At 39.0% G+C, this 16,096-nt stretch overlaps 1 protein-coding gene across 1 annotated transcript in view; it reads left to right on the top strand.

Moving 5' to 3' along the window:
* The window catches only part of RNF207 (ring finger protein 207), an 81,120-nt gene that overhangs the window by 58,397 nt on the left and 6,627 nt on the right, over positions 1 to 16,096 (top strand). Inside the window, exons 11-18 of the mRNA XM_075839459.1 lie at positions 234 to 302; positions 389 to 457; positions 707 to 828; positions 9,873 to 10,065; positions 11,979 to 12,164; positions 12,386 to 12,437; positions 12,582 to 12,699; positions 14,628 to 14,708. Of these exons, the coding sequence (XP_075695574.1) occupies positions 234 to 302; positions 389 to 457; positions 707 to 828; positions 9,873 to 10,065; positions 11,979 to 12,164; positions 12,386 to 12,437; positions 12,582 to 12,699; positions 14,628 to 14,708 (890 nt within the window). The remainder of the gene's footprint in view (positions 1 to 233; positions 303 to 388; positions 458 to 706; positions 829 to 9,872; positions 10,066 to 11,978; positions 12,165 to 12,385; positions 12,438 to 12,581; positions 12,700 to 14,627; positions 14,709 to 16,096) is intronic.

Genomic DNA, 16,096 nt, shown 5'->3' with positions numbered 1-16,096 from the left:
AGGGGGACTGCCAACCCCCATTCTAGCATTTGGTAAGGGTCCCAGCAGTTGGACCCCCACAGATCTAACATTTATGACCTATTCAGTGGATTGATGATAAATGTGTGTGTGGCTGGAATACCATATTTAATTTTTATTTTTTTTTAATATTAGAGGGGAGTTAGGGGCGGAAAGGGGACTGTGTTCCGGGCAGGGGTATCTCTTTGAGCATTTTTTTTCTTTTCCTGTGTTAGGTCCATCTGGTCACGTGCTCTGCGTTCCTCAGCTCAGCTAACAAGGCTGAGTTCTTGGACCTGGGTTATGTAAGTGTCTTTATATCGTGAGTACTCGTATACACAGAGTGAAGCTTTCATATGCGTTGTCTCATATCTCATATACATCTTTACAGCAACTAATGGAACGTCTGCTGAAAATTGTAAAACTTCCACATCGTTTGCGGCCATCACAGAGTAGCAAGGTGGGTTAAGTTGTCTAGACTGGATACAATGATAGCAAACCTTCAGCTGTGACAAGTATTAGGTCTGTACGGGTATGTAGCCTCTGGATGTAAAAAAAAAAAAAGGAAGAAGAATGTTTCTATTCACTGACAGCAAGAAGAGATCTTGGAATTAGTGAGAAATTGTAACACAAAGTTTATTAAAAAGTTGCAAAACTTTTTATTATACAATGATGGAAATTCTAATAACGTTTCTTGCGTGAATTGCAGATCAACACAGATTATGCAGCCGAGTTTGCACGTTGTCTGGAGCCGCTGCTAATGTTTAACCTTCGCCGCGCTGGCAGCGTGAGCGGCTCATGTGGTGCCCCGGGACATGGAAATGGAAGCATGTAAGTGTTACTGGTTTACAATTCTTCTTATCACTCAAAGAAATGTGTAAAAAATGTCAGGATCTCCAGAAATGTTTGATTTGTGATTGTCGGGGAAGATATTTACCAGCACACAATAGACTTCCTGTCGATAGATGCAAGAAAACATGACAGTCAACCTATTCCACGGTAGACCGTTACTAAGAGGGGGGGTCAAAAACATCGTTATAATTATTAACGATCCAATCGAGGAGAAGTTACAATAAAAATTGTTATGTTTTTGGATTGTATCATGGGCAAGAAGGGCAATTGCCCTGGGCCTTCACCTCTTAGAGATCTCCATTCTCCACCAGGTGTGGACTGCCATAGATGTTAGTTCATTGCGAATTGCTTCATGGAGTCATCTGTGGTATTATTTAGGCAATGTACAGTGGTATATTTGGGTACTATATGGGGCTATTTGTGTATTTGAGCACTGGATGGCATTATTTAAGCACAATATGGGGCTATTGTTAGGGCAGCAATACCCTCTACTTGTCCTGTTCCAAGGATCCAGGGGCCTCAACTGATGTTGATCCATCCCCGGAGAGGACTTATATTTTGGCCATTGCTTAGCAAACTGAGCAGCTGACAAATTATTTAATAGGGAGTCTGAAATTTAAGGGTGGATTCTCATGTGCCGAATTCTTGTACATAGGGGGCAGCATTATAGTAGTTATATTCTTGTATATAGGGGGCAGTATTATAGCAGTTATATTCTTGTATATAGGAGCAGTATTATAGTAGTTATATTCTTGTATACAGGGGCAGTATTATAGTAGTTATATTCTTGTACATAGGTGGCAGTATTATAGTAGTTATATTCTTGTATATAGGGAGCAGTATTATAGTAGTTATATTCTTGTATATAGGAGCAGTATTATAGTAGTTATATTCTTGTACATAGCGGGCAGTATTATAGTAGTTCTATTCTTGTATATAGGAGCAGTATTATAGTAGTTATATTCTTGTATATAGGGGCAGTATTATAGTAGTTATATTCTTGTACATAGGGGGCAGTATTATAGTAGTTATATTCTTGTATATAGGGAGCAGTATTATAGTAGTTATATTCTTGTATATAGGGAGCAGTATTATAGTAGTTATATTCTTGTATATAGGGGGCAGTATTATAGTAGTTATATTCTTGTATATAGGGGGCAGTATTATAGTAGTTATATTCTTGTATATAGGGGAAGTAATATAGTAGTTATATTCTTGTATATAGGGGGCAGTATTATAGTAGTTATATTCTTGTATATAGGGGGCAGTATTATAGCAGTTATATTCTTGTATATAGGGGCAGTATTATAGTAGTTATATTCTTGTACATAGGGGGCAGTATTATAGTAGTTATATTCTTGTATATAGGAGGCAGTATTATAGTAGTTATATTCTTGTATATAGGAGCAGTATTATAGTAGTTATATTCTTGTACATAGGGGGCAGTATTATAGTAGTTATATTTTTGTACATAGGGGGCAGTATTATAGTAGTTATATTCTTGTACATAGCGGGCAGTATTATAGTAGTTATATTCTTGTATATAGGGGCAGTATTATAGTAGTTATATTCTTGTATATAGGAGGCAGTATTATAGTAGTTATATTCTTGTATATAGGGAGCAGTATTATAGTAGTTATATTCTTGTATATAGGAGCAGTATTATAGTAGTTATATTCTTGTATATAGGGGCAATATTATAGTAGTTATATTCTTGTACATAGGGGGCAGTATTATAGTAGTTATATTCTTGTATATAGGGGCAGTATTATAGTAGTTATATTCTTGTATATAGGGAGCAGTATTATAGCAGTTATATTCTTGTATATAGGAGGCAGTATTATAGTAGTTATATTCTTGTACATTGGGGGCAGTATTATAGTAGTAATATTCTTGTATATAGGGGCAGTATTATAGTAGTTATATTCTTGTATATAGGGGGCAGTATTATAGTAGTTATATTCTTGTATATAGGGGCAGTATTATAGTAGTTATATTCTTGTACATAGGGGGCAGTATTATAGTAGTTATATTCTTGTATATAGGGGCAGTATTATAGTAGTTATATTCTTGTATATAGGAGGCAGTATTATAGTAGTTATATTCTTGTACATTGGGGGCAGTATTATAGTAGTAATATTCTTGTATATAGGGGGCAGTATTATAGTAGTTATATTCTTGTACATAGGGGGCAGTATTATAGTAGTAATATTCTTGTATATAGGGAGCAGTATTATAGTAGTTATATTCTTGTATATAGGAGGCAGTATTATAGTAGTTATATTCTTGTACATTGGGGGCAGTATTATAGTAGTAATATTCTTGTATATAGGGGGCAGTATTATAGTATTTATATTCTTGTACATAGGGGACAGTATTATAGTAGTAATATTCTTGTATATAGGGGGCAGTATTATAGTAGTAATATTCTTGTATATAGGGAGCAGTATTATAGTAGTTATATTCTTGTATATAGGGTGCAGTGTTATAGTAGTTACAATAAAGTTCAAAAGTTTGGGATCACCCAGACAATTTTGTGTTTTCCATGAAAACTCACACTTATATTTATCAAATGAGTTGCAAAATGACTAGAAAATATAGTCAAGACATTGACAAGGTTAGAAATAATGATTTTTATTTGAAATAATAATTTTCTCCTTCCGTCTTGGAATGCTCCATTTGCAGCAATTCCAGCATTGCAGACCTTTGGCATTCTAGCTGTTCATTTGCTGAGGTAATCGGGAGAAATTTCACACGATGCTTCCAGAAGCCCCTACCACAAGTTGGATTGGCTTGATGGGCACTTCTGCGTACCATACGGTCAAGCTGCTCCCACAACAGCTCTATGGGGTTGAGATCTGGTGACTGCGATGGCCACTCCATTACAGATAGAATACCAGCTGCCGGCTTCTTCCCTAAATAGTTCTTGCATCATTTGGAGGTGTGCTTTGGGTCATTGTCCTGTTGTAGGATGAAATTGGCTCCAATCAAGCGCTGTCCACAGGGTATGGCATGGCGTTGCAAAATGGAGTGATAGCCTTCCTTATTCAAAATCCCTTTTACCTTGTATAAATCTCCCACTTTACCAGCACCAAAGCAACCCCAGACCATGACATTACCTCCACCATGCTTGACAGACGGCGTCAGGCACTCTTCCAGCATCTTTTCAGTTGTTCTGCGTCTCACAAATGTTCTTCTGTGTGATCCAAACACCTCAAACTTCGATTCGTCTGTCCATAACACTTTTTTCCAATCTTCCTCTGTCCAATGTCTGAGCTTTTGCCCATATTAATCTTTTCCTTTTATTAGCCAGTCTCAGATATGGCTTTTTCTTTGCCACTCTGCCCTGAAGGCCAGCATCCCGGAGTCCCCTCTTCACTGTAGACGTTGACACTGGCGTTTTGCCGGTACTATTTAATGAAGATGCCAGTTGAGGACCGGTGAGGCGTCTATTTCTCAAACTAGAGACTCTAATGTACTTGTCTTGTTGCTCAGTTGTGCAGCGGGGCCTCCCACTTCTCTTTCTACTCTGGTTAGAGCCTGTTTGTGCTGTCCTCTGAAGGGAGTAGTACACACCGTTGTAGGAAATCTTCAGTTTCTTGGCAATTTCTCGCATGGAATAGCCTTCATTTCTAAGAACAAGAATAGACTGTCGAGTTTCACATGAAAGCTCTCTTTTTCTAGCCATTTGGAGAGTTTAATCGAACACACAAATGTAATGCTCCAGATTCTCAACTAGCTCAAAGGAAGGTCAGTTTTATAGCTCCTCTAAACAGCAAAACTGTTTACTGCGGTGCTAACATAATTGCACAAGGGTTTGCAAGTGTTTTCTAATCATCCATTAGCCTTCTAACACAGTTAGCAAACACAATGTACCATTAGAACACTGGAGTGATGGTTGCTGGAAATGGGCCTCTATACACCTATGTAGATATTGCATTAAAAACCAGACGTTTGCAGCTAGAATAGTCATTAAGCACATTAACAATGTATAGAGTGTATTTCAGATTTAATTTTATCTTCATTGAAAAAAACTGTGCTTTTCTTGCAAAAATAAGGAAATTTCTAAGTGACCCTAAACTTTTGAACGGTAGTGTATATTATTGTACATAGGAGCAGTATTATTGTAGTTATATTCTTGTATATAGGAGGCAGTATTATAGTAGTTATATTCTTGTATATAGGGAGCAGTATTATAGTAGTTATATTCTTGTATATAGGAGCAGTATTATAGTAGTTATATTCTTGTATATAGGAGCAGTATTATAGCAGTTATATTCTTGTATATAGGGAGCAGTATTATAGTAGTTATATTCTTGTATATAGGAGCAGTATTATAGTAGTTATATTCTTGTACATAGGGGGAAGTATTATAGTAGTTATATTCTTGTATATAGGGGGTAGTATTATAGTAGTTATATTCTTGTGCATAGGGACAGTATTATAGTAGTTATATTCTTGTATATAGGAGCAGTATTATAGTAGTTATATTCTTGTATATAGGGGGCAGTATTATTGTAGTTATATTCTTGTACATAAGGGGCAGTATTATTGTAGTTATATTCTTGTGCATAGTGGCAGTATTATAGTAGTTATATTCTTGTATATAGGAGCAGTATTATAGTAGTTATATTCTTGTATATAGGAGCAGTATTATAGTAGTTATATTCTTGTATATAGGGAGCAGTATTATAGCAGTTATATTCTTGTATATAGGAGGCAGTATTATAGTAGTTATATTCTTCTACATAGGGGGCAGTATTATAGTAGTTATATTCCTGCATATAGGAGCAGTATTATAGTAGTTATATTCTTGTATATAGGAGCAGTATTATAGTAGTTATATTCTTGTATATAGGAGGCAGTATTATAGTAGCTATATTCTTGTATATAGGGGGCAGTATTATAGTAGTTATATTCTTGTATATAAGAGCAGTATTGTAGTAGTTATATTCTTGTATATAGGGGCAGTATTATAGTAGTTATATTCTTGTATATAGGGGGCAGTATTATAGTAGTTATATTCCTGTATATAGGGGGCAGTATTATAGTAGTTATATTCTTGTATATAGGGGGCAGTATTATAGTAGTTATATTCTTGTATATAGGAGCAGTATTATAGTAGTTATAGTCTTGTATATAGGGAGCAGTATTATAGTAGTTATATTCGTGTGCATATAGGGGGTAGTATTATAGTAGTTATATTCTTGTATATAGGGGGCAGTATTATAGTAGTTATATTCTTGTACATAGGGGGCAGTATTATAGTAGTTATATTCTTGTATATAGCGAGCAGTATTATAGTAGTTATATTCTTGTATATAGGGGCAGTATTATAGTAGTTATATTCTTGTATATAGGGGCCAGTATTATAGTAGTTATATTCTTGTATAAAGGGGGCAGTATTATAGTAGTTATATTCTTGTATATAGGGAGCAGTATTATAGTAGTTATATTCTTGTATATAGGAGGCAGTATTATAGTAGTTATATTCTTGTATATAGGGGCAGTATTATAGTAGTTATATTCTTGTATATAGGAGCAGTATTATAGTAGTTATATTCTTGTATATAGGGAGCAGTATTATAGTAGTTATATTCTTGTATATAGGGGCAGTATTATAGTAGTTATATTCTTGTATATAGGAGCAGTATTATAGTAGTTATATTCTTGTATATAGGGGGCAGTATTATAGTTGTTATATTCTTGTATATAGGGGGCAGTATTATAGTTGTTATATTCTTGTATATAGGAGCAGTATTATAGTAGTTATATGCTTGTATATAGGGGGCAGTATTATAGTAGTTATATTCTTGTATATAGGGGCAATATTATAGTAGTTGTATTCAAAGTAGTTAGTCCAAAGGCAATTTACTTGTGCAAACCGATTTATTTGTTGTTTTATTGGATATCTTTACAAAACAAAATATGCATTGCAATTTTTTTCATTTGTTATATATAATTTTTCATTTTACACTTTTCTTTGCTACTGGCATATAACCAGCAGCATTTCTTTTATGTTTATTGTGCTCACGCGTTCCACATTCAGTGGATCACATGCCCGCCTTGTGCTTGCCCCTGGGTGATTAGTGGCATGTCGGGCATACAGACAAACTTGTGAGCACATGCTCTGGCCAGCACTATTTATATCAGAATTTCAAAGAACTCTTAGAGCTCAAATCTTTAGCACCGTCTATATATATATATATATATATATATATATATATATATATATATTCAGGTCGGCGGATGTCACATAAAGCTCGAGCATCTTACATGTAGTGCAGATGAGAACTAAAAGGGGACACATTGTTTGCTTGTTCATGCTTTAAACTAAAGAACCAAGGCTGGATTTACACAATACAAGATCATAGGACATTACTTAGCACAGCCCAAGTCAACTCATTCAGGTAATTGGGTTTTTAATGGGTTAACGCTTTACATGTAGAGTGTGATTGGTACGTTTGTTGCGGTATTAGTGCCTGATATTGTAGGATTTGTTGCTATCTGAGAATTTAGCTACTGGGGTATATGTGTATAATCCTCTAAATCAATTTTAAAGTGTACCAATCATTACATATATTTTTAATATAAATCAGTGTGTGATTATATATATATATATATATATATATATATATATATATATATATATAAAAATAACTCTACAGTATATCTAATTAGGGGAATGTGGCATGTACTTCACTTTCCAGCTGCCTATAGTTCCCCTTTCCTGCCTGCAGGGTCTTTTAATTTTCAGAAACCTCCTCAGTCACCCAAGAACTCTATCTACTGTAAAACAGTATATTGAAGAGGGAGAGGAGGGAGCTGCAGCTGCAGGTTATCACTCAGTGTTATTGTGAAGAGAAAAGGCAGCAGCGGGAGGGAGACATCTAAGGGTATGTTTCAGTGTTTTCATGCATTTTTCAGGGCGTAAATGCCTAAAAAAACGGAAGTTTAACGCCTCCAAACATCTGCCCATTGATTTTAATGGGAAAAACGGCGTTTCGTTCAAATGGGGCGGTTTTGTTTAACGCGGCTGTTTGTGTCAATAGAAAAACGCCTCCAAAAACGCATCAAAAAACGTTTGAATCTTTAAAAACGGCTGAAAATCAGAGGCTTTTCCCTTGAAAACAGCTCCGTATTTTACAGCCGTTTTTACTTTAGCGTACATTGGGGTTGTCACTCAGCTTTCCAGGATTCCTGAATGACAAACCCATTCCACTTTTGCTGTTATACATTTCTTGCCCCTGTATCCTGCATAACTAGGCAGTTCTACCATTCAGGAATATTGACGAGATGATTGACAAACATTATAGGATCTGTAATGGTGACTATTAGTAATAATCACTTTGGGAAACTGGAAAAGAAAAATGACTGAACAGACAGAAGAAGAATTTATATATAATGAACATATTCTGAATATTTTTTTTTGTTACGGGCACTTCGGCAAAGTGTGTAACAGCGCCCCCACCTACCAGGTGCCATTTATCCTACTGGTGTCTTCTTATATAGAAGAGAAGACTTTTTGACTACCTGTACCCCCATAACTACACCCATGCACCTGCCAGCGGAACACCAGGGTGACGTGACTTTGTCCTCCATGAAGTTTTAAGGCAATTTTACACTGGACAATTATCGGGCAACTGAGCGTTCACAGAACAGGACAACGATCAGCTGATGCTCGTTCATCGGCTGATCGTATCGTTTTAAATGCCCAAAATATTATTGTTGTCGGCAACACATCACCCGGTGTGAACATGGGGACGCGCTGCCGACATGACAGAAATGTATGAGGACAAGCGATCGTAGTAACGAGCACTCGTCCCCATACTAGCTACTTGTGAGAGGAGCAAGCGAGCGCCGATCAACGAGCTGTTTCGTTGATTGGCGCTCGTTGTATCGGCCAAAATGGGCCGATGTAAAATGACCTTAAGGGCTTATTTAGACGAACGTGTAATACGTCCGTGCAATGCGCGTGATTTTCACGCGCCTCGTACGGACCTATATTAGTCTATGGGGCCGTGCAGACAGTATGTGATTTTTACGCAGTGTGTGTCCGCTGCGTAAAACTCATGACATGTCCTATATTTGTGCGCTGTTCGCGCATCACGCACCCATCGAAGTCAATGGGTGCGTGAAAATCTCACGCAGCACACGGAAGCACTTCCGTGTGACGCTTGTGATTCGCGCAACAGCAGTAAAAAGTATGATTGAAAACAGAAAAGCACCACGTGCTACAAACATACAAACAGAGTGTCATCATGATGGCGGCTGCGCGAAAATCACGCAGCCACGCATCATATGGTGATGACACACGGAGCTGTTAAGTACCTTATGCGCGCGCAAAACGCACACGCTCGTGTAAATCTGGGCTAAGCCTAAAATGCCTTACTGCAGGTTTTAGGGTATGTTCACATGCTAAACTAACAACGGCTGTAATATTCACTTTTTTTTACGGGGCGTTTTTTTACGCACCGTTTTTAAAAACGGCCGCTTAAAAAACGCCCCGTGGGAACGAAACGCCGTCTTTCCCATTGAAATCAATGGGCAGATGTTTGGAGGTGTTCAGCCCCCCGTATTTTCAGCTGTTTTTCGGGGTGTTTACGGCTGCGTGAAGATACCCTAAGGGTATGTGCACACACACTAATTACGTCCGTAATTGACGGACGTATTTCGGCCGCAAGTCCCGGACCGAACACAGTGCAGGGAGCCGGGCTCCTAGTATCATAGTTATGTACGACGCTAGGAGTTCCTGCCTCTCCGTGGAACTGCTGTCCCGTACTGAAAACATGATTACAGTACGGGACAGTTGTCCTGCAGCGAGGCAGGGACTCCTAGCATCGTACATAACTATGATGCTAGGAGCCCGGCTCCCTGCACTGTGTTCGGTCCGGGACTTGCGGCCGAAATACGTCCGTCAATTACGGACGTAATTAGTGTGTGTGCACATACCCTAAGTCTGATGAGTCCTACATGATTGACCAGATCCTCTGAGACTTATAAGATATCTATACTTTCTTTAGGATTTCCAGCAGTCCATGCTCTGAGGCTTTAATAATCCCCGGATTTACATCCTCCTGCGACAAAATGTCCATCACTGGGACCATTGTCCGTAAACCCACCATGCATCGATATATCAGCACCAAAGTCCTGCTGGCGGAAGGAGAGGACAACCCATTTACTAATCATTGCCGTAATTTTGAAGACATGTACAGGGTAGGTGGTGGCTTCTATCTGCAGTAATATTTGAGGTCCACATTGCCCTCATACTTAGTATTGACTGTGTAGAAGTACAATTGCCAATATTAGAATCCCAAATCACGGGACATTTTAAGCCTCACCCCCGTTCCGCTTAAGTACACCCCCAAACAACACACACATTTCAATGCAAAATAACCCAAACCCTGCCCCTCTTACGGATAGGGTTTGTTGGATGGTCCCATAAAAAATTGGGACTGTTGGCAAGAATGCTTTTTTTCTAATCTCTTGCTTCCTATTAAGATAAGCCTTAAATTTACTTCTTATAAATGGCATAATCCAAACCTTTATTAAAAAATGTATTTAATGGACTCTTATTAGATCAAAAATATAGGTTATAACAATATTCCACTAGGCCTAAACCTATCCATTGTAACAAACTGCAGTTGTGTCAGGAGGACTAAGCCATGACAGGTGTTAAACGTCTGAATGTAAGAAATAGTTTCCATTCACTGACAGCAAGCAGACATTTTTTTTTTTTTAAATAACATTAAAAAAAAAAAGTGAGGAATTTAAACAAACCTGGATGTGTATTGTGTGTATTGTTTTTTTATGCTGTCGGCTGGTGTCACATATTATTGCCAAAACCAAGAAAGGAATCTAAAGGGAGTGTTGTATAGAAGAAAGCTGAACACTTCCCCTGTCATTAGGATCCAATCCTAGTCTTGATAATGTGCAATGGGTTATACAAGATTATAAAAACATGGCTGCTTTCTTCCAAAAACAGCACCACCCCTGTCCACAGATTGTGTGTGGTATTGCAACTCAGCACCATTCACTTCCTGAAGTTCAGCTGTAATACCAGACACAACCTGTGGTGGGGCGCTGTTTCGAGAACAAAGCAGCCATGTTTTGTTTTGTTTTAATCTTGTACAATCCCTTTAATTCCTTTTAAATGAACACAGCCTTACATCTGCTCGGAGCTCCAGCTACCTGGCCTATGGAAGCTGTAGAGTTAAAGAAGCTTAACGGGTTTTTCCCACAATCAGTATTTAACACCTATCCACAGGATGGGTGATAAATATCTGATTGGTGGGGGTCCATCCGCTGGGACCCCTACTAATCCCGAGAACGGGCTGACCTGGTTGTCACTGTGCGCCCCGTATGAATGGAGCGGTGCTGCACTAGCTCGGCGACTTCTCCATCCACTTTCTATGGGGCTGCCTGAGATTAGTTTACAGCAACCCCATAGAAAATGAGTGGAGCGGTGTTCGAGCATGCGCAGTACCGCTCAATTAATATGGGGCGCACAGGGATGGCCTGGTGAATTCGTTCATGGGTTTGATGGGGGCCTAAGTGGTGAGACCCCCATCGATCAGATATTTATCACCTATCCTGGTGATGGGGGTAACCAATGATGATAGGAAAACCCATTTAATTATTCTATAAAGCAAAGTCCAGTTACCTACTATACTTTGTATTTCAATTCTTCACCATTTTCAAGATCTTAGCTTGCTGACTGGGAACGAAAACACTCATCGCATACATTTAGAGACTGGAAACTCACTCTAACCTGGTCATGCTCATTGCTGCGGGTGTTTCAGTGTGTCAGTGTATGCAATCCTCTTCTGTCCTGGATTCGGGGATGATAGCTCATAGTCTGCATTCACACTGTATCTCCGGTATGTCTCTACTGCAGATTATTGCAGATTACGTTTGTACCATTGTGTCTGAATGCACTTGGCCACTGCAAAGCATATATATTGGAAATTTGGAGGAGACATATGGTCGTGGTGAAGCATCCATGTCTGTAAGCCCTAATGTTGTAGCTGATAGCCTAGGAGACTGCATTGTATAACGCAAAACACTGTAGTTATGGAGGAACAATACAAAAAGTTTCAGTATAAACCAAATGTGATTTTTGCCTTCAGACTATCCAGCTGGAGATCCAGAACCTGAAGGACCAGGTCCAGGAACTGCACCGAGACCTCACAAAACACCATTCCCTTATTAAGACCGACACGATGAGTGATATCATACAGAAATCTCTGCAGGTGGACGTTCAGATTGCCTCGGAGTACTCATCAGTAGAAACGATGAGGACGGCATTCGAAGAGGTGAGTCCACCGTCACGTCACCTGATCAGTGCCGGCTCCTCTACTTGAGGTGGAGCAGATTTGGGTAGGAACCTAAACCTTATATAAGCAAGTGACCTTGTGATCATCGCACAAAATCCAACCATGACATTGAGGCTGTGGTCATCCTGGGATTTTACAATGTCTTCTCTTATCCATACCTGTAGAAAGTATAATTTTTATTAGCATTTTCTTCCTTCTAGATATGGGAGGAAACATATCAGAGGGTTGCAAATGAGCAGGAAATTTATGAAGGTAAGATGGTGTATCTTGTCTGGAGAGACCTGCTTCGTCCTCGTCATCGGTTGGCCTCCACCGATCAGCATATCCGAGCGATATGTCATAACTGGTTCCTTTCATTGGTTTCAAGATTAACTCATTGTCTCCTGGTCACAACAGCTCAACTACACGACCTGCAGCAACTGAAGCAAGAAAACGGCTACCTGACCACGATTGCCAAACAGATTGCACCATATATACGATCCATTGCAAAGGTTAAAGAGCGTTTGGAGCCCAGGTATGAATCCTATATCATAACACTATGGTCAATGGGTGTCTGACAGCCCAGTCTTCTACTGATTCCCCATCCTCAGAAGGGTGCTCACGTGTGCTACTCTCCATTGGAATCAGTGGGAGTAATGGAAACATCTGGGTACTTCACCACGGACCTCGTTCTCAGGTTTGGTGGGTGTCTTAGCTGCTGGACCCAACCAAAGTTCTACATTATACCTGTTTGATGTGTGTTATATAAAGTGTTTAGCTGGATAATCCTGTTAATTTGGGTAGACCTCCAGCACCAGGCTGTTCAGCATTACAAACGTTGACTTCCACTTGAACAGTGCTCCTCTAAGCAGGTGGCCTGTTTGCCTCTATAATAATACAGTAGTTACATAGTGGATAAGGTTGAAAAAAGACACCGGTACATTCAGTCCAACCTATAATCCTACCGTGTTGATCCAGAGGAAGGCAAAACCACCAATAAGGTCGATGTCAATTGCCCCATATTAGGGAAACAAAGTTCCTTCCCAACTCGAAATATGTCAATCAGAATAAATATCTGGATCGACATCACATCTCCAGAGTCTACTACTCATAACTTGTAATATTATATTTTTCAAGACCCTTCTTGAACTTGTTCAATGAATCGACCATCACAACATCTTGTGGCAGAGAGTTCCTTAGTCTCACTGCTCGAACTGCAGAGAATCCTCATCTATGATTATGGGGAAACCTTTTTTTCTCCAGATGTAGAGGATGGCCCCTTGTCATACAGGCCAAGGTATAAAAAGATCATTAGAAAGATCTCCGTTCTGTTTACTTATATGTTTTCACATTGTAATTTGATCGCCCCAGAGACATCTTTTATCTAAACTGAATAACCCTGATAACCTTTCTTAGTACTGCAATCCACCCTTTCCCTTAATTACCTTGGTCGCCCTCCTCTGCACCCGCTCTACTTCAGCTATGTTCTTTTTATACACATGTGCCCAAAACTTTACACAATATTCCATGTGTGGGCTCTGACTTGTGATAGAGGGCAAAAGTAAATTTTTGTCATGAGCATCTATGCCTCTTTTGATGCATCCCATGATGTAATTTGCATTGGCAGCAGCTGCCTGGCATTGATTGCAATCCCTCATGGCTTTTTCAGCGGCAGTTTCACTGTGTTTTACCATTTAATACAGAATTGTAGAATGTGTTTCCTCGGCCCGAATACATAACCTTCCATTTATCCACATTCAAATGAATTTGCCATTTTTCCGCCCACGTCTCCAGCTTCCCCACAGCCCTCTGTAATATTATAATATCCTCCTCTGTGTTGATTACTTTACAGAGCTGGGTATCCTCTGCAAATACAGAAATAATACTCTGTAAACCCTCTACAAGGTCATTAAAGGGGTTTTCTGATACAAAAATTAAATTTTTTACATTTGAGATCCCTTTTAGGTGTGGTGTAGGAATGCTGCCCAGCTTTTTCTTTGATTTATTGTACTTACTGCACGCTCGCTGCGCTCGATTTGCGCTTTGTTTACTTCTGATACTTCCTTTTGTTGGCCATTTCCTGTAACGCTCATTGCCTAAATTCTGCGCAGAAAGCAGAGGATTGGGCATTCGTGGTGAAAACTATTTGTGTAGCAACCACGCGTGCGCAGAGACAAGTGAGAAAGAGGATCCCGTCCACCCCTTCCCTCAGTAGATAGTGACATCAGCAATGACGTACCGGTACATTGACCCAGCCGGAAAAAGGAAGTAATAGGTCATGTACGGGGCAGCGCCGGATGTTCCGATTTTTAGCGGCTTTGGAATAGGGTGTTTGAAACAACAATGCAAACGCAAGTATATTACAAACCGCATTAAGTTTAGATATTCAGTCAAGCAAATTGGTTCCGGAAAACCCCTTTAATTAATTAGATTGTTCGTGTTTTTGTGCTTTATGGCAACTAGACTTAAAGAACCGAAAGAGCAGAAGGATGATGTGTCCGAGAAAATATTTGAAGATTCTTCATGGATGGAGCTACACGGCAGGTACAAGTTATACACCTATACCTCTATATATCCCCTATTTTTGCTTACGTCTGAGCATTTAGAAGAAATTTTCATTTTTGTTTTTTCTTGTTTAGGGTTATACTATGATTATTTTTATATGCCGTTATAGAGTAAAGATTTTTCTATAGGAAATACCATCTACATCACATTTTCAGCTCTAGCTATACATTATAGAGGAATTTAGGGATGGTCAAACAGGTCTCTGGGCCCCCGGGGGGGGGGGGGGGGGGTGGTTATCATACGGGGTAGGTAACAGTAATTAATCAAAGGCCAAATATCCAAAGTTTTAATTGGATCAGAAAGCAATGGGGATCGTATTGTTTTTAAAAAAAGTTAAATATTATCGTTGTCGGCAGCAAATCTCCCTGTCAGCCGGTGTAAAAGGCCCTTTATTGTGACATCCATGCATTGTGTTCATAGAGGACATAGAAGTGAGGCAAATGATCAACAAAGTGGTTATTGACCAGGATACTAGATATGGCTTCTCTCCAAGTAGTCAATTACATCCATTCTCTCTATCACAAGGAGAGCCTGGAATGTGGTGCTGATAAACTCTCCAGACAGAATGGTGGGGGGCTGCAGATCCAGCTGTTTGAGTATGCCACTAAAATATACATATTAAACATTTGCATTTGAGTTAAAGGGTAAAAATATAAAAGTTCTTTAGTGCCCATTAAAAATGAAAACTGTTTTTTAATATCTTAGTTCTGTGCTGAGATATGATAGATTGAAGTTACAGGCCCAAAGCCTGAAGGCTGCACTACTGAGAGATTCTGATGACAAAATTTCTCCTTCTGATTCAGAGTCAGAGTGATGGTCGGATCACCATCCACATCAATGTTTACCCCCTTCAGGACCAAGCTCATTTTGGCCTTCAGGACCAGACCCATTTTTTCAAATCTGACATATTTCACTTTATGTGGTAATAACTCCGGAACGCTTTTACCTATCAAAGTGATTCTGAGATTGTTTTCTCGTGATACATTGGACTTTATGATAGTGGAAAAATGTGGTCGATAAATTCAATATTTACCAGTGAAAAACACCAAAATTTGGTGAAAAATTGCAAAAATTTGCATTTTTCTAAATGTAAATGTATCTGCTTGTAAGACAGGCAGTTATACCACACAAAATTGTTGCTAATTAACATCCCCCATATGTCTACTTTAGATTGGCATCGTTTTTTGAACATCCTTTTATTTTTCTAGGACGTTACAAGGCTTAGAACTTTAGCAGCAATTTCTCACATTTTAAAGAAAATTTCAAAAGGCTATTTTTACAGGGGCCAGTTCAGTTGTGAAGCGGCTTTTAGGGCCTTATATATTAGAAACCGCCAAAAAGTCACCCCATTTTAAAATCTTCACCCC

This window comes from Rhinoderma darwinii, chromosome 10 (genome assembly GCF_050947455.1).
Source record: "Rhinoderma darwinii isolate aRhiDar2 chromosome 10, aRhiDar2.hap1, whole genome shotgun sequence".
Taxonomy (NCBI): Eukaryota; Metazoa; Chordata; class Amphibia; order Anura; family Rhinodermatidae; genus Rhinoderma; species Rhinoderma darwinii.
The sequence above is the reverse complement of the archived record's forward strand: the minus strand, read 5'-3'. Positions and strand labels throughout refer to the sequence as shown.